Source organism: Chlamydotis macqueenii, chromosome 1 (assembly GCF_036417535.1).
Source record: "Chlamydotis macqueenii isolate bChlMac1 chromosome 1, bChlMac1.mat, whole genome shotgun sequence".
NCBI classification, from domain to species: domain Eukaryota; kingdom Metazoa; phylum Chordata; class Aves; order Otidiformes; family Otididae; genus Chlamydotis; species Chlamydotis macqueenii.
In genome coordinates, this window is record NC_141556.1 from 200,138,705 (window position 1) to 200,158,359 (window position 19,655).

A 19,655-nucleotide genomic window follows, 5' to 3' on the forward strand; every position below is an offset into this window, starting at 1 on the left:
TGCGACGTGGGGCACGGCGCTGTCGGCCCAGGGGAGGGGGCGGCCGCCCGCCCGGCCCGGCCCGGCCCGGCGCGGGGATTTCTCACCTTTGCCGAGTCCGCCCGGCCCCAGAAGCGCAGCGGAAAGTTCAGCGTGCAGGAAGTTCGGGGGCAGCGCGGGGAGTAACTCGGCAGCTGGGACTGCGGCTTCGGGTGGTGTGGGGTTTTGTTTTTGGGAGTTTTGTTTTTGGGGGCTTTTTATGCTTTTGTTTTGTTTTGTTTTGTTTTTCTCCCCTGCATACTACTCCCCCAGACACACAAGCGACCCGCAACAACAACAACCACAAAGTCCGGGAAAGGGGAGAGGACGGGAGAGAGGGAAGCACCCTCGGTGGGGGAGAGACGGGTTTCTTTGCAGAGACGGGGTCCCGTTCGCAGCGGAGCCCAATGCAACTGCTCATCCTCCTCCTCTTCTACGCTGTCGTCTGTGCGAACTTTTGCAGCCGTCAGGGCACCACCGCCCCTGCCCAGAGCGGATCTATAAAAGCCTTGCGGTCCTCGAACATCAGGCGAGATGGTGAGTGTCCGTCTGCCTTCTTCAATCCCTGAACCCGCAGCGCGCCTCGGGGGCTGCCGTCCCCCCTCTCCCTTCCCCGGGAGCGGGGGCAGGCGGGGGAGGAGGGTCTGTCCGGGCGGGGCTCCCGTCCTTGGGAGACGGCGTGGTCAGCCGGGGCGCGGGGACCGGTCCCCGGAGCGCGTGGCCAGGTGGAGGGGAGGGAGAGAGGTGTGGGCTGGGGGGGCGGCTCCGGGCGGGCCCGAACTTCTCAGGGCAACTTAGCGGAGGTTTCCTGGTAGCCGGCGGCGTCCCCGCCGGGCGGCGGGCGGCACCTGGCCCCTGACAGCGCGGGGTGCCCGGTCCCGGCTGCCGCAGAGGTACCTGCCCGGCGCCCCTTGGCACTCGCCGGCCTCAGCGCCCCCTCAGATTCGGGGCGGGGGGGCAGCGCGGGGAGGCCGGCGGGGTTGTGGCGGCCGCGGCCCGAGCGGGGCCGTCGCTGTGCCCGCTGTGGGGCGGCGCGCGGCGGGCGAGGGAGGGCGCGCGGGCAGCGCCGCCGTCGCCTGAGGGGCGCTGGGCGGGAGCGCGGCTCCCGCAACGGGTCCGGGGGCGCCGAGTTCCCGCTGGGCCTGGGCCCAGGGCTGAGTGGTCGCCTGGGCCTGCTGCGCCTCGCCCCGTGCGGCATGAGTAGGGTGCCCAGTGAGCACCGAGGGGGGGCGGCTGCGGGACACTGCCCGCCTTGCGGTAAGGGGGATGTCCGGTCAGCCTTCGCGTTTTGAGTCCTGGCGCTGAGGTGCCGTCGAGGGTCTGCAGAGGAGCTGCGTGGGGCGCCAGCGCCTCGAGCGAGAGGTCAGCCCGGACACGTGCTGCTGCGGTGCGCGAATGCGGAGGCTGCGGAGAAACAGCCCCGCTGACATTCTGCTGCGGAATCCACGTGCTCGTGGTTAAAGATGAAGAAAACCTGGGGTTTGGGTTTGGGAAGGGCGATGAGCCTCTGGCTGGGGAGCAGCCCGTTGTGTTCCAGCTGCATCTGGGAGGACCTGCTTGTGCAGGGTGCAGTGTACCTTCCTGCAGAGCGAAATGCACGATGTTCTCCCTGAAAAGGAACAGAGTTCAGTTCACTCTTCAAGTTAACGTCTTCCAGTTGCCAGAATTTATATATTTTATAAACCTTTTTCAAAAACCAAGTCACTTGAGCCATTTCCAAGATTGTACTCTGTAGCTGCCAGTGTTTATTTTTCAGCATGTATACAATGTGTTTAATGGGTATACAGTTGACTTAGGAAGATGTTTTTGTTTCAGCTTTGGAGCCAGACTGAACTTAATAATCTTTTGTATGCCTTCCCTAGTCACTGAAAGAACGCATAAGAGAAGGTGAAGAAGCTTTTTTTTAGAATTAAGATAGCAAGTCTGAAAACAAGACAGAATGCAATTCTGTCTCAGAAGTCAAATTTAATCTAATAAAAAATTTATGTGTTTGTAATAAAAGCATACATCCATTATTTCTGCTGTCTGTTTTATCAACCTTTGTGACTTGTTAGCCTGCCATCTTAAACTCTGTAGAAGGACTGAGACCATCTCTGAACTAAGCTAAGTTTTCTTCCAAATCAAACTCCAGACAAGGTTTTTAATGGAAAACTGGAGTGATTTACTTGGAACTTCAAAACGTGTTTTTACTCTGATCTCTGTCCAGTCAATGAAGAAATCAGTAACCTCTAATATAAATAAAGTTTTCAGCTTACTGCCAGTGTGATGGGTGTTTTACTCCGCAGAAGAAGACTTCCTGTGGTCAAATTGCTTCTTGGAGTGATGAGGAGAACAAGCCTATGAGAAATTATTAGTTAATTCCTCTTTTCCTAGTTGTGGCCTTTTAACGTTTGTACCTTTAAAATTATCTTCCACAGCTTGTAGTTGCTGAACATTTTGGATACCGAGGTGGGCTGGTACTGGGGCTGTTTGAAAGCGGGACATCTGTATGAAATTACGTGGTACCTTTGGCCTTCCCTGGGCCATATGCTAGTGAGGCCTGCAGCTGACAGACCGATGAAACACACCCACACCGAAGTCAGACACCTCTGCAGTGCTTTGGCAGACGGTATCCATGTACTGAGGAGATAACAGGCTTTTAGGAAGACCACGTGCAGACCCCTAGCATGTTGCAGCCTTGCTCTCCCCTTGTGCTTGGGAGTCCTCGTGCTTTTTCACTGCAAAAGACGGTGTGTTCTGGTACGGCCAGTGGAGCTGGGCATCGGATCACAACACCTTAAGCAGATCAGCTGCTGATTGCCCTGATTTTACTCAAGTGAACCAAACTGTTGCTTGAGTTTGTTGACTAAAGGTCTATATTAGTGCAGCCAAAGGTTATGAGCCAAATATTGCATGCATGCAATGAGCTCACAAGCAAAGTGTTTAGACCATAGTTGGCTGTAGGCCACTGAAAGTATTTCTGTCTTTTGTAATTTTCAGTGGTGTTTGTGTCTTGTTTTGGTCTGAAGCAGTGATATGGAATAGCATTAAAGACATGTGGGTTGCATTGCTGAGTGAGACAAACAGTATTTTCTGCTTTGTAAATATTTGCAGACGTGACAATACCGAACAGGATCTAAGAACACACAATACACTGGGGGTAGTATGTTCCGACAGTGTCTCTCAAAATGCACAGCAGGGATAAAAACTAATTTAATATTGGATCCTGGGTTGATGATCATGATTATTTTGTTGTAGAATTAAGAGAGATACTGAAGAGGAAGCAAGGTCTCTTCAACTCTTTAAAAAAATATTATATCTTGGCAAGTCCAAGACTACCTGCACATTTTATTAAAAAATAAAACAATCCTTTGGATTCCAGTTTTCTCTTACCTCCAAGCAGGATAAACTAGTGATACTGCATACACAGAGCTTTAATATGGAGGCTTGGTCTTGCTTCTGGCCAAAACAAACCTTTGCACTGTGCGCAATTTGAGATTGTCTTTCTTCTTTTGGGCTAAAAGAAGCTAGCTTATTTGTAATTGCTCTTACATAAGACTGAGATTGCTCTGGGAATAAATCTATGGATGAAGGGCAGCACATACAAAAGAAATGCTGTTTAATGACTACCAAACCAGACTGTACTTCCTGCTGAAGGTATTAAGAATATAAATAACCTGCTTACAAGACATCTCCTTGTCCTAGTGGAAGGACGGGCATTGATGACTCAACTGTCCAGTGTAGCACTAATCAATTTTTTAAAGTGTCCTGGAGATGCCAGACACATTTATAGCACGTGTTGTAGTATTTATTTAAAGTGTTTATTAATACCATTACCTGCTAAGTCCTTGGAAGTTTGGCAGGATAGCACACACACAGGGCTTCCAGATGCTTCCATTGCTCTCCTTGCATCCGTTTCCTCCTTTGCAGTATGCAGGTAATACAGCCTAATTACAAGAAGTCTGGCATTTTGTTTTTGCTATTTTGGTTGATTTTGTGTGCTTGGAGATGAAAAGTGCTAAGTAATAATATTTACAGTATGGTGTCTAACTGAAACAGCAGTTGCTTGTTCTTATCTGTTATTGAACAAACATCGGTATGAATGCTCAGTCTAGGAAAGTATGCCTAGTCCGTATACTCAGACTAAGCATCACTATACATATCTTAAACTTTAAAATCTAAAGTTTAAAGAAAAGGCAGAACAGAACAGACAGCATGATGTCAAATCATTTCTGTGTGTAAACAACTGAAAGCCATGGAATCAGTGTCTTCTGATGTGGATTTGAAATCATAACATCAGACAACTTGAGATAAGATTCTGGGCTCTTGTGGTTTTCATTTTGAGTTTAAAAAAATAGTAATTTCCAAACTTCAATTTCCTTGTGCTCTGCCAAAATACAAAGAAAAATTGTACTTTACCATTCTGGGGAAATGGCAACAGCTTTTGGCATTTTTGATGGCCTGTCCGAAGGGATATGTGCCATTAACTCTACCATCCCCTTCCCTGTGCTGGCCTGTGCCAAAGCACAAGGAAAAGCATTTGATGATTTGGGTAGTATTTTCTCACCGAATAGGTGTCTACTCTTGGGAAAAGACATAATCGAGGTTTCTCTGATACCACTTTGAAATCTCTTGTATCCCTAGTGGTATAGGAACCTCAGTTTTGGAATGCATTTATTGGGTACTTCTAGGCTTGTATACGTATTTTTTTAAAGGACTCTGGTAACATAAAGTTGTGTCAACTGGAAAAGAGCTACATTTACTTCTGTAAGCATTACCTTCCTGGCTGATTTTGTAGGTTTTGTAAAAAAATGTGTATTTCAGGCTTCATCAGATTTGTTTTGAAAAATTTGTAATTTACCTGTGGTAATGCACTTTGGTCTCCAGTGGTTTAACTTTGATGATGTCTTTTATCTGTATAATTAACTGTTTGGACTGAAGTATCAAAGAATATCACATGAGAATTCCAACCTTGACTGAGCAGCAAGCAGCATGGAGAAATTCTCCGAAGGAGCTTTGAAAGATGTTTTATCAGGCAGATGTATATTATATAGTGAAAGTCACTTCACTTATAAGCTCTCCAGCCAGTCTCTCAATAGTTCTTGTTTCTTTTTTTAAAAATGTATTTGTATGAAACTTAATTAGGCCAGTTAATTCTTAAAAAGAGAAAATTTTTAAATTGTATTGCTTTGATTCTTAGCAACTGAACACTGGTGAACATTCTAAAAGAATACTTTTTTTTCGCTGTGATCCTACAGAGAGGTTGTGTTTTATAAAACACCTAGGAATAGGCATAAATAGGAAGCCTGTGGGGAATCTTTACTGCAATAACATTCTCCATGTCCTTAACTTTGAGCATCTTTATAGTTCCATTAAAGTCAAGGGGATTGGTCCTGCAAGGTTCTGTGATAATGAAGCTGAGACAGCTTATATGTAAGTGGGATGATATCCAGTTAAGCTGACTGTTTCTTACAATGAGGCAAGAGTACAAGTATTTGCAAAATTTGGCAAATATTCTGTTAAAATAAAAAAAAAATCATATAAGGCATGTATATCATAGGCATGAATATTATATGCATGCATACAGAGAGTAAACATGCATTGTATCTTTTCTGTATTACAGGATATTGTACATACACATATGTGATACGTAAATCAGAGGACACAAAGACAGAGAAATGAGAATAAGCACACTTAATGTAATTGATTCTGAATTAGCACTAAAATAATAAATATATGGCACCCAGGGAATTTTTTTTAGAATACTAAACCTCTCCCTCCCCAGGTTTAATGTAACTCTTTGAAGTCCTAGTTGAACAGTTAAATGTTAGACAAATACTTGAGCTTAACTATTCGAGGTAGTTAAGATGCTCTTTACATGATGTTGTTAGCCATGTAATTTATGGAATTTGGGTTGAAAGCAACAGTTATGTTTAAAAATGTTTGTCAGTTTTCCAGGTTGTGACTGCACGTTCTGAGAAGTAATTTACATGTTATTAAAATTTTTACTAAGTAAAAAGGAACTTCTAAGGAAAAGGATTATTGAAGGGAGAAATTATTTCAACTAGTATACAAATTCACTACATTACTTTTCTGGTACTCCTTTAGACTGAGTGTGAATATTACATAAAAGGAACAGAACTGCAAAAGGTGTATTATTTATACAGCAAGAAACTCCCTTGGGGAGCCATAAATTAGGAGGACAGGTAGTGGCTTTCATTTCGTACCTCAAACAGTAGTATATATACAAAAGGTGCAGCAGAAGTTTGTCTGTTTTATGCTCCAGTATTTTAGTATGGATTGTCTTGCTTATATTAAGATATATCTGCAGCAAATTACAGACTGATCTCTGTAACAGCAAATAAAATATCTTACAGGACTGGCTCTGAACATATAAAAAGTAGGCAGCTGTGTGTGATATCAGAGTCAAGAAGGCTTCAAAATGTCCTGCTCCTTGTTGCCTCCAGAGCAACGACAGTAACGTTCAGAGGTCACTTCCAACCTCAGTCATTCTGTAATGGCACTTACTGCAGCTGACAGGGGTGGCAATGGGTGGAACATATCCTGCCTCAGAAGCAGTGGTCTCCTTCCCTAGCTCTTCTGTCCTGCTTTCCCTCCTTCTCACTCTCACCCCTTTTCCCACGCGCAACAGTAGCGGGAACATGAAGTCTGGTTGTCCCCCATCTCTGGGACCAGCTGTGTCCCTTCTCCTTGCCTTCCTCCTCCGGTCCTTGTGTAGCAACATACAGTTTTGCCTGCCCAGCTGAGAAATCTTGAATTAGCCCTCAGTGTCCATAGTATGTTCCCAGCCCTAGATAAAGACTATCTGCCTCTGCCTGCTCTGGCTTTTGTGGACCTGCACGGATTTGGCACCAGGATATTGAATGTGACCTAGGAAACACGGTGAAGGCTCTGTGTTAGCATTCTCTGTAGTAAGAATTTGCCCACTAACACAGGAAAATTCAGTAGTACTCCTTTTAGTTAGTTGATTCAAGCTGTATTCAAGAACTCCCTCCAAAAATCCTGCTATTATATTTATGAGGTTGATTACATTATACCACATTTTAGGTAAAAGAGACCACTTATTTCCCTGCTTCTGCTGAGGGTCTGCTAGCTAAAATACTGAATTGTGTTACCTTACTTGGCAGTTTGTTTCAAGTCAATCTCCTGTTTACAAAGCTAAGGAAACGTCCTGTTTACAGTGTCAAACAGGCTAGATTTTCTTCTGGGAGTTTGGGTTTGGCTCTAGTATTTTTGGTAGTGAATAAATCCTACATGATCTCGAGCTTCCTATTGTACTTGAGTAATCTTCAGTTTCATGCTTCCTTTTTGATCTGTGTCCCACGCTGTGAAGGCCAACATCCCATATTTCTGCTTTGGCAGTCAGAGCTTTGCATACTTGGAGATGGTGCAGGAGGACACACTTTTACCTTCTGTTCAAACTTCCTGTCAACGTCTTTTAGCCCTGCTAAAACTGGGGCTTGGGACTTGATGATGTTAGACTCTGTAAAAATATTTATTAAATACTAGGTCCATGGAAAATGTGAAAAATAGCCGTCGTGACCTTCATTACACTGAAATCAATGACAAAACTTCCATCAGCACTTACTGCAGCACAGTCTGGCTCACAGTTTACATGAATTAATATAGGATAAAATAAAATGCTTAGGAATTCAGTGCTGACTTTGTTATAGAATCATAGAATCATTTAGGTTGGAAAAGACCTTTAAGATCATTGAGTCCAATCGTAAACCTAATGCTGCCAAGTCCACCACTAAACCATGTCCCTAAGCGCCACGTCTCATGTCTTTTAAATATCTCCAGGGATGGTGACTCAGCTACTTCCCTGGGCAGCCTGTTCCAATGCTTAACTACCTTTTTGGTGAATAATTTTTTCCTAATATCCAACCTAAACCTTCCCTGGTGCAACTTGAGGCCGTTCCCTCTCGTCCTATCTGTCGTTATTTGGAAGAAGAGACAGACCTGCCTCGCTACAATCTCCTTTCAGGTAGTTGTAGAAAGTGATAAGATCTCCCCTCAGTCCCCTTTTCTCCAGACTGAACAAGCCCAGTTCTCTCAGCTGCTCCATGTAAGACTTGTTTCTCCAGACCCTTCGACAACTTCATTGGTCTTCAGTGGACACGCTCCAGCACCTCAATGTCTTCCTTGTAGTGAGGGGATTGTGTAGGTAAGCTTTACAATACTCACAGTTAAGATACTCAGTTAGAGTCCACGCACTGCAAAAATAACCAATTTCTTTGCACTGATAGAGATGAAGGGGTAACCAATGTAGTTCCAGGTCGTGTAGCAGAAGTACAGAACAAAGCCTCGTGGGTTCAATGGGTCTGTCTCCTTTTTCTCCTATACTGACAATCTTACATGTCACACACAGGATATCCTACAAGACACTTCAACTGCAGTGTGTTTCTAAACAAGACCTTAAGGAAACCCGTCAGTATTTTTCAGTGTCGTGCATTGTTTCTGTTTGTTTTTTAGTTTTAAAGAGGCTCCAACTGTAATATGTGTGGGTTTTTGTTATTGTTTCTTCTTGGATCAGTTGCAGAAGATTTTTCTCATAGTTGAATGTATTTCTAATCTGATGTGACTCACAATAAAAGTGGATTGAGGATAAAGTAGAGACCCAGGCTGGTCAGAGAGAAGGAATAAAAATAGGTACAGAGAATGCTGATTACCAGAAGTACTGTGGTGTGGTGGGTTGACCCTGGCTGGACACCAGGTCCCTGCCAAAGCCACTCTATCGCTCTCCTCCTCAGCTGGACAGGGGAGAGAAAATACAACAAAAGGCTCATGGGCCGAGATAAGGACAGGGAGATCACTCAGCAACTACTGTCATGGGCAAAACAGACTGGAATTGGGGACGTTAGTTTAGTTTATTACCAATCAAATCAGAGTAGGTTAATGAGGAATAAAAACTAAATTTTAAAGCGTCTTCCTCCCACCCCTCCCTTCTTCCCAGGCTCAGCCTCACTCCTGGTTTTCTCTGCCTTCTCCCCATCAGTGGCTCAGGGGGACGGGGAGTTCGGGTTATGGTCAGTTCATTGTTGTCTCTGTCGCTCCTTCCTCCTCAGGGGAAGGACTCCTCACACCCTTCCCCTGCTCCAATGTGGGGTCTCTTCCACGGGAGACAGTCCTCCATGAACTTCTCCAACATGGGTCCTTCCCACAGGCTGCAGTTCTTCACAAGCTGCTCCAGCACAGGTCTTTTCCATGGGATGCAGTCCCTCAGGAACAAACTGCTCTAGCGTGGGTCCCCCATGGGGTCACAATCCCTGCTAGAAAACCTGCTCCAGTGTGGGCTTCTCTCTCCATAGGGTTACAGGTCTTGCCAGGTGCCTGCCCTATCACTGGCTTCCCATGGGGCCACAGCCACCTTCAGGCATCTGCCTGCCCTGACATGGGGTCTTCCATGGGCTGCAGGTGGATCTCTGCTCCTCTGTGGGCCTCCACGGGCTTCAGGGGGACAGCCTGCCTCACCACGGGCTGCACCATGGGCTGCAGGGGAATCTCTGCTCCAGTGCCTGGAGCACCTCCTCCTTCTGCACTGACCTTGGTGTCTGCAGGGCTGTTCCTCTCACACATTCTCACTCCTCTTGTCTGACTGCTGCTGATGTTGTGCAGGTTTTTTTTTGGCCTCTTCTCAACTATGTTATCCTAGAGGTGCTGCCTGGGATAACAGGTAGCTGATGGGCTTGGCCTTGGCCAGTGGTGGGTCCGTCTTGGAGCCAGCTGGCATTGGCTCCATTGGACAATGGGCAGCTTCTCACAGAAGCCACCCTTGTAGCCCCGCTGCTACCAAAACCTTGCTGTGCAGAGCTAATACATGTGGAATTTGGAAACTCTTTATATACCATTGGACCCTTAATTTTTCAACCAAGCATTTGTTTGAAAGATAAATCTTTTGCTTTAGCAAACCAGTGACAGACGTGTTGCATGAAAGCAGCAAGTAGGTGGTGATAATGCCTTTAGATTCTTTGTGGAAATGGACCAGCACAGCTTCTTAATCACGATGTCTCAGCAGGGATAAACACTGATAGGAATGATTTCACTAAGACATCCAGATGTCAGTAAAAGTGTTTAAGACCTCATGATAGAAGGCTACAGAAAAATTGCTGCTTTGAAATTGATAGAAAGCCCCAAAGTTATGTTACTGTTTCTTTTTCTGGATCAGGTCGTAGGCCTGTTTCCTTGCTGCTGTAAGTCACCTTCACGTTGCTGTGTTGGGTTGCTGGATGTTTGGAAATGGGCACAGGGGAATGCTGCTTTGCTTCATTGCTGTCCATATGGTGTGGCCTGGGGCTCCCAAACCCCTGTGCCTGCACGTATCACCAGTGTTCTGGTAGGATGGCAATGTAGTTGTGTGAAGGGAAAAAATGTTCTTTGCTCCTTCCATCCTCATAATGGCAGAGGACAGTTCTTTGCCTGGATAGTCTTGGTTTTATTTCTGTTTGTAACTGACACTTGTCACCCAGGAGAGTTTAATGACACGGTATGCATTTCTTACCAATTCCCATCGTTCAATAGATTCTGGAAAAAGGGAGCCAAAGTTAACTACTTCTTCTAAGCAAGAGCAAAAGTTCTTCCATCATATAGTAGTGATCTGACTGCTCCTAGTATATCTGTGATCTACTTTTACATAATTAGGATGTGCAAACGTGAACCTCTGAAGTCAGTTCTCCGATGGTGCACACCACGTTTACTGTACAGTGCACTCAGGGTGTCTTGAGTGATGCCTCTGAGAAATGGACACAGCAGTGGAGCCTTGTGACAGCCCCGCCATTGCAGGACCCTTGAGTGATGCTGAGCTGTTTTGGGTCTGTCCTTGAGTTTGCACAGCAAAGCCAGCTTTTGATGTTGCATCCCCATCTCCGTATACACAGCCTGCCTCCCAACAGACTTCAAGAGATTAGTAATTCCCTTGGCCATGTGACACGATGGAAACAAACATCACTCTAGAGAAGAACCACAGACGAACCTCATGCCGTACTCCACTGCACACCTGAGGACTGATCCTGGACCAGCATCATTCCCACAGTGGCAAGCAGAGGAGGAAGAGAAGTGGACCAGCATGGCTGTTCAGCCTGCTTTTTCCCCAGACCCCTAACCAGTCACAGCACATGTAGCAGGCCTTCAGTGGGCAGTGTTCATGCGTTTGATGACGTTTTTCTGCAGGCAGTAAAACTGTATGGTGATACCTTCTGTTTCAGTGTAGGGGTCAAGCCCCAGCAGAAAAGGAGAGGCAGAAATGCCACCCGTAGCAGTCATTATGTTCAAGGCCAGGCTGGATGAGGCTCTGGGCAACCTGATCTAGTCAGGGATGTCCCTGCTCCTTGAAGGGGGCTTGGACTAGATGACCTTTGAAGGTCCCTTCCAACCCTAACCATTCTATGATTCTATGATTCTATGATTACATGTATATGGGCAAAGACTGGAGATCCTTAACCAGGGGCAGCCATCCTTAAAATGCTGTGGCCTTGCTGCCTGCACTGTCCCACCTCCTGCTCACTTTCCTGCTCAGTTGCCACCATTTTTGCAGGCTCAGAGCTGTGTGACATGCTGAGGTAAATAACAGGGCACGTGGATAGCTATTTTGAGGGAATGAGGAATCGTGCAAAACAACAGTGTGATGTCCTGTGTAAAAATCAAGTATCTTGGCTCTTATATGCTTGCCTGAAAATAACTCCTGTGGCATGGGAGTTAAATAGCAGTCTCCCATCCAAAGAAGCCCCAGAACAAAACAGGGAAAACTATTATCCTGGTTTTGTTTCTTTGCACATTCCTTGGGTTTGGTTTCATTTAGTGCATAAGGAAATAGAGGATGGCCATGAAGAAGGAATCAAAATGCCTTGATATGTCAGTTCAGTTTATATTTTTGAAGAATGACTTTAAAGGCCTTTTTGTCAATACATGTAGATTATTTTTCAAGGCTTGCAAGTGTACAAGGATCTTGTCTCAGGATTTCTCTCTGCAGCCTTACAATGACAATGCCGTTTTGTGATGCTACTGCTACTTTTTGTGCCATCACCAACTCTGGCAGGACGTAAAGTCAAGCTTGTCAGGCAGATTGCTTTTCAGCTTACCTTAGGCAAGCCATTAGTCAAAATACTGACCGAGGAAAAAGTGTCACCTGTTTCTCTTACCAGAAGAGAGACAGAATGTATTTCTGTATATGCTTTTGCAATGAAGTGATTGCAAATTTAAGTACACATCCTTGTAGTTTTGGCAATGCATTTCTAGCACTTCATTTTCAAAAAGGCCCTCAAAGATGATTGGCCAAACCAGAACAGAAATACCCAGAGCTGCTTTGTTTCTTTCTAGAGAGAGTAGCCAGCCTGGTCACCTAATGTGGCTTCTGCTTCCCTTCTGTTCACATGGGAAGGAGACATCCATTTCCTTTGCTTATTTATTGTAAAACATTATTGTCGATTTTTTATTTTTACTTTACATTTACTGTGGCTAAAGCAAAGCCTATACTTAAGAGACAAATCAGCATGAACTTCACAGTATTATCATTATTTTGTTGGCTTGATGTTTTTGCCAGTTTAGAGTTTCTTAAAATTACCAGATAAAATAGAGATCTGATGCCAGCGCATGAATCCAAGCAGTTCTGTAAATTGCTTTTGACAGAGGTTCCTACCCGTGCAGCAGCAGCTGGCACAGCTTTTCGGCGAGCATGAGTGGGCCTGCTGAAAGGGCTGACTAGAAACCCAGAGAACTCCCACTGGGGACTTTGCTGAACTTCGATGAGAAAGCTGCATGTCACATCCAAGATTCACTGTGCTTGCTTAGGATGAATACTAATAAAGAGTTCATACCCGTAATGGTTGCTGAAGCCTTTCTGTTAAAAAGTTGGTAAATTTTGACTTTTTGATGCTGACATCTGAGGCCTAGAAAAACAAAGTTCAGAATAGACCGACAATACCGGAAGCTGAAGATTCCTAGTACCTGTCAAATTCCTGCATTTACTCTATTAAAAACAAAGCACTGCCCTCACAAACCTTTTGCCAAATATTTGCTCTTACAATAAGGCAAAGGAAAGCAATCAGAAAGAAAGGGAAGAAAATAAGTTTTTAACAGCAGAGACATTTTCATTTCAGTTCTTGCCAGGACAAAAAAAAAAAAAAAGAAAAAAAAGAAACCATTGCCAGATGACTAAACATGTGGGATTAACTTGAAACATATTTTTAAAATTAAATTTAAAGTCACATTAGGTATGAAGTGGAATTGACTACGCAGCCTCATTAAATGTACAAAATAAAGAAAAGAGAAGAACTAAAAATGTTATCTTCCTTTTTGTTAGATTCACTGTAGGGCCAGATGTAGCAGGACTAAAGGGTAAAGTCATGCAAGCTGAGTGTGTGCATTAACCAGCCGTGAACTGAGTGTCAGAGGGAAGATGGGGATGGAGCCACAGCCCTGCCTTGGTTCCCCAGTTGTTCTTCACCTCTGGTGTGTAAACCTAGTGCAATAGAAAGGGTGTCATTGTAAATAATGGCTAAGGCAGACAGGTGGTAGTGTGTTAAGACTATTCCCTACTCCTTGCTGAAGTACCTGCTCCGTGTCTTGCTGATGAACGTGGAATGGCATCCCCTTGTTCCCAAGCGTGCTGGACGGGGCTCCCTCCTGCCTCCTCCTCTCTGCCCAAAGAACTGAAGCCACAGCTTAGCTGTGTGTCAGCAAACAATCTGATATATCACCAAATGTCACTTTTTGCAGTTCCTCCATGTGGTACTGCAGTTTTTGCTAAGAAAAACAGATGATGTGTTCAGTTTCTGTATTCCTCACTGAGAGACAATCCACATGCACCTCACGTGAAGCTTATTGTTTGTGTCGTCTTGTCTCCACGTGTGCCATTTTCACTCCCCGCAGAAGATGGACAGTGGGTGCAGATCCTGTCCTCACCTTGCTCCCACGACTGGGAACAATGCAGTTTTAAATATTGTGTGATTGTGCTCAATTTGTACAAAAGTAATTTACTATAATTATGACCTTAATAAGGTAGTGTGATTTCAGCTGCTGTTCACCTCTTACTAATGAGTGGTAAATAAAATGCTAATCTGTTTTACAGCTTTGGTGTTGCAAAAGTTCACGTATTCAAATGACTTAATTAGCACCTAATTTCCACACTATGCTGAATAGTTGCTCTAGTCTGACATTTTTTTAGACATCTTTGCTGAGAGGAATCAAATTGTGATAAAGCTGTGTCACTGTGGTTGCAGTGAGGTCCGTGTTTCAAATATTAACTGATATTACATTTGTACTCTGTGGATCCATCTTTGACTTTTAATAGACAAGAGAAGGAGTAGAACTGGTTAAACTATGTATAAAACAGTTATGGCTTTTCTCCCTTGTATTTGATGGAGGAGAAAGGACTATTTCATAAACATAAGAAGCAGTGTTTTCATGTGTGCTTTCCTTTAGATCTGGTAGCCAGAGACTGTTGTATATGCAAAGAAGCATATGCTTGAGGAATATTGAGAGAAAACTGTTTCTAGCATTGTGTCTTATAATTCCATCAGGATCACTCAGTCAACACTGGGGCAGCAGGTGATACTATCTAATTTTAAGCACATAAATTATGAGTTATTATTTTGTAAGTGGTATTATCCTCTAGTGGTTACTGTTTCTCCCTGTGATTATTCTGGCAACTTCTACACTACAGTGTAATGAATACATGCTCTATCTATAGAAAGGTAATAAAACGCCATGCAGTATTATTTGATTCTAGTGTAAATATCTGTTTTTCCATAGAGCATTCTGAAGATAATATGCAGCCTCTATGCCGTAACATTTGTGTTTCGATCCTTCGACTCTTCCTGCCAGAATAATTTCAGAATAATCATTTTCTATTTGCCTCTGGTTTGAAAAGATTCCTTGCTATGGACCAAATGGCTTTATCAGCCAATAAGAAGTTTCCTTTGTCAATTAGAATTATAATTTCTCTCCAATAAGTGCAGAGTGTTACAAACTTCTGTAGTTCCACTATCGCTGGTAGTATGCATGGGATCTAAGCTGATGCTTATCTCTGAGTATCCGGGATGTGGCACTGAATTCAGGTGTCCAAATGTTAGAATTTTGTTAACAGGCCCTATAACCTTCTGTATAAACTCTATATAGGACTTTTTATTGTGCTGATATAGAAAAGCAGGTCATGCTTTTTTTGCTTCTACAGTTTTGGAGCTCTCGGGACATAAAACTTTTATACTACAGTAATAAATGTGTTGTTCTCAGCTATAATCATGTTTTATATTTCAGTGAAAAACTTTCTAATCCTATGTTATTTTGAAGAATTGCTGTCATATGATATTGATAAAATTAATAGCATTGTGAAGTTCTATTTACTTTTTGCTTTGTTTATTGCATTGTGAACTGAATGCTAGTGGGGCTGCTGTGCTTTGGAGACTATTCTGCACAAATCTTCATAAAATCTGCAAATTTTTCTTTATGATTAGTTTTTGAGGGAGTTTTTTTCTCAAATATAGGACTTGATTGTGTAAGAAAAACATTATTAATAAAAAATGTATGCTTTCTAGTTTGAAAAAGAAACTCATTTGAAATCATGACAGCTTATTTGAAGATGTGAGCAAAATGTAGTACTTTGCAAGATATAACACGTGGTATTGGATAACTGCAAAATGCTGCTTCATTGAGATCTGTCAAATTCTACTACTTGAAATATTGCTCTTTTCATACGTATGTATGGAAATGAAGAATTATTTTTATCTCTTGAGGTCAGCTCAAGTTTTGCAACTGTATCACTGTAGGATGTAGTTCATTTAATACCTATATTTTCTATATTCACAGTAGATTGAATGCTGGTATTGGCATTTTTTTTCAAAATCTGACACTTCAGTTGCTGCTGTACAGAAATTTCACTTTCATTAGTCTTGGTTTCAATTTAGCTGGCAAGTGTAGAGTGAATATTCTTTTTTTTTAACTTTGTTTAGTTTGCTCAAAATTGAGAAATCTGTTTTGGCTTACAAAAACCCCCAAGCCAAACAGCGAACAGAATGATTCATTTTCTCTTTCAGTCCATAAATAAAAAATAACTACAAGTGTATGAAGTCAGCATTGCAGAGAAAAACATCCAAAATACAAATAGGAACATACCTGCACAGATGCTTTCAAAATGATTTAAAGTTTTACTTTGTTTTATTTTGTGGCCAATTAATCATTTCAGAAATATGGCTGCTATTGTGTGGATAGGAGCAATGGGAATTCGTTAATAGGCAGTATTTCCTTTATTTACCAAGTCAGACTTGAATGCAGAACGTGTTATGGTACTTCTTTTTCTAATGCTTTCAACACAATTTAGGTAATTTTGTTTAACTAAAAGCTATTTAAAATGCTGGGATATGCACGTTTTAATTGAATTCTGATTTCAATCCAAATGCAGCTTTATGCAAATCACAGTCAAAACAAACATTTTCATTCTTATGAATATGTTCTCTGACATCTTAAAAATACATAAAATTCAGGATATGCAATAAATATATGATGAGACAAAGTAGCTTTAAATGTTATTAGACATAGCTCATGTTCCTAGGCAGCAGAAAGAATTACCTGATCTTGTGCCAAGTTATATTTAATTAGAGACAAATATGTTCTTAATGATTGTGTCTTTAAATATTATTTTAAACCAAACAAAAGTATAAAAGAAAACTCAGATTAAAATTAAAGATACAAAGCTAGGTTTCCTACTAGTAGCTTTAAATCCCAGCTGAAATCTCAGCTGTGAAGCAGTCTATCTTCCCGACTCCACAGCAGATGACAAAACGTCATGAAGTCAGTCACTGTATCTCAGGTCCTGACTGCAGACATTTGAAAAGAGTATGTGTGTGCATATGTATGTACGTACATTGGTATGTACGTATGTACGTTTTTGCCTTGTGCTTAAGGGATTTTTGGACATTTATATTTCGATTCAGTCTGCCTTATTGTGTCTTTGAATGAGGCAGAAGTGTAACTGATTGATAGGGAAAAAGTTCATTTTACCAAACTTCAGTGGTTTGAAAAATGAGCCATCTTGTTAAAGCTTCCCTTATAATTGAGGGGGAGAGAAAGGCACTTGCAGAGAACAATTTATCCCATTTGTAATAGAAGTCCATCTCCAAGTGGGATGAATTACCTTCTGCACATGCCTTCTTTTTGCACTCAACGCAGAGCAAATCCAGGTCAACTAGGTCAGTAGCATAGCAAGCTCAGAAAAGTACCGAAAAATATTCCAGTTTTTATCACTCTCTGAGGAATGAGTCTTCTTGATCTCTTCAAAATGCTGCGTCTTTAGGATAAGACTGAAGATTTCTTTAGAGTGATGAACAATGGCATTATACTAGTTATTTCTGACTAGCAAGTGGTATCGGTATGTCTCTCTGGGAGTGTGAGCATCAAGAATAGCATTCGCTACCCCTGCTTTTGGGATGAAATATGGAGGGTTAACACTACTGTTGATATACGAGCAAGTTTAGGATTAGATTTGGCTTCCCTTTTTTTTCAGCATCGCAGGCAGTTATTAAATAGACTTAGACCAGCATATATTTGCACAAGATCTTGTGTTAGCATTTTTTTTATATGTCCAGAGGTCAACTGAGATTATACGTATTGCCCCTGCCAACTGGTTTAGACCTCACAGTGGCAGTAGGTTCTGACTCATGGAGGATGAATTTATCAGAGGTTTCTGGCAGAGACTGAAATCAGTGCTTGTGAAGAACCAGCTCTTGGTGACACCTGATTGAATGTACACAGCCACGAAAGTTAAGCCAGAGTTGGAAATATTTCGGAGGAAAGGGAGTTGGTTGAATGTCAACTCCCAAAACTGCAAAGAACATCATTAATCTTGTTGTGGCAGTATTTCTAGGAAGTTACCTTTGGGTGTGGCCTGGCTCTATGAATATGTAAGTGAAAACATGAATCTATGCTTTTTCAGCCCGATACCTCTCTACCTTCTCATCTTTGCAGTTTGTTTGTCTCGCTGCTCAACTGAAGCCTCTTTCCCCTCTCCCTCCTTTGCCTGCTCCTGACCGAACCCACTCAGACATAATGAGAGACCTGAGACCTCAGTCTCTCTGACTGAGAGACTTGTGCCTGCACATCTCCTCCCTGGACCTGCAGCTGCGGTCATGGACTTCTACGTGTCCTCCAGCACCTCGAACTGTGTAATGGGAGATATCTGATGGCTGTATACCAGTCACATGTTGTGAGATACCATTTTCCTCTGTTGATCAGCAGATGTAAAAGCAAGTTAAAAATAATCCCATACGCATTTGGAATTTCTTTTAAAATTTATTTTCTTGCTTAAAATAAAGCTATTTAAATGTAGATATAAAATGTCTAAATCTTACTGTGTTAAGGCCTAAACTTTATTGAATATATTGAATTCAAATAAAACGTAATTCTTTGGACAGCAGAAGTAATGGAACCTGATCTCTTAAGGCTTTGTACTTTATTCATAGGTTGTGCTGTGAAATGTGAGCTGCATTTGAAACTTTTCCCAGTATTCAGGTGTACAGTGATGTTCTCCCTCTGGATTTCCTGCTCACCAGTGAGGATGCTGCTTCCCTGCTCCCAGGGAGGCATTAATACAGCTCTCTTCTTCGTTTCCGTGCCTGTTTTCAGAAAACTAACAGATCTGTAATACCTTTGGGGCTTTTATCCTCATTTTAGCCAGCGGGTTCAATAATTATTAGGGAAGCTCACAAATGGGAATATAGGCATCGAGCAAATGCACACTGGTGATGTTACTGAGTGCAAAAGTATTAACAAATAAATTTTGTGTATACCTGGAAGTTCATTTATGGAAGCACTGCAACATAGAATCAGGCCTCACTGTTGCCTGACCTCTCATCCCACCGGAGCTAAAGCTAGCAGTGACTTCAATGGGAATGGAGTGTTGAGAGCTTTCAGAAATCCCCATCCAGCTGTATTTTTATTTTGCAGAGAGTTACAAGTATTTCAGATAGTAGAATTTAAACACATAAAGGAAAGAAGTTAGAGTCTTAGGAAGTAGAGAATTTATCTTCTTGAAAAAGAACAGAAAAGGAATGTCTTTTCTTGAAAATTATAATAAACAAAAGGAGTTAATGAAAGCGAGAGTCCAGAGAGATTCTGTGCCATTAAGAATGGATGTAAGATGTGTATATCTAAACTTGTCAGTAAAGGTAGTTAATGTGTAATTCCCATCTAGACATTCAAAGACTGTTTCTGGTTCACACTTACTGCATTTACAGCACAAATCATCATAGCTCAGCGTGCCCCATTTCATCATTTTCAAAAGAAGATCCCAGCCCATTCTTATTCAGCCCTTTACATTATTTCCTCCCAGCTACTACAAATAACCTGTAGTTTAAATGGCATAATTGTTGATGAGTTGTCTTTTCAAAGTTAAGCTTGAAAAGCTTTAGATTCTGATACACCAGAAATCCAAATCTGGGAAAATATGGGTATGTCCAGTGGGGCCTTTAAGTCTTGCTTCTTTGTCTTATAGCTGTGAGGTGTCTTTTATTTGGCTAAACAAACTGCATGAAAAAGAGGTGGTGGTAAAGCTGGTGAATAAAAATGCAGAAGCGAGAGGATGTATAAATAACAGTACAGAAAAGCTAAGATGGGATTCTTTCTTTGACCCTCTTTGGAAACAGGTGATG

General features: G+C 42.5%; 1 protein-coding gene across 2 annotated transcripts in view; it reads left to right on the top strand.

Moving 5' to 3' along the window:
* The first annotated feature begins 275 nt into the window (after nucleotides 1–275).
* Nucleotides 276–19,655, top strand: part of PDGFD (platelet derived growth factor D) — a 149,895-nt gene continuing 130,515 nt past the window's right edge. For both annotated transcript variants that reach the window (XM_086739590.1, XM_086739591.1), the window contains exon 1: nucleotides 276–555. In XM_086739590.1, the coding sequence (XP_086595716.1) occupies nucleotides 426–555 (130 nt within the window). In that variant the 5' untranslated portion in view covers nucleotides 276–425. The remainder of the gene's footprint in view (nucleotides 556–19,655) is intronic.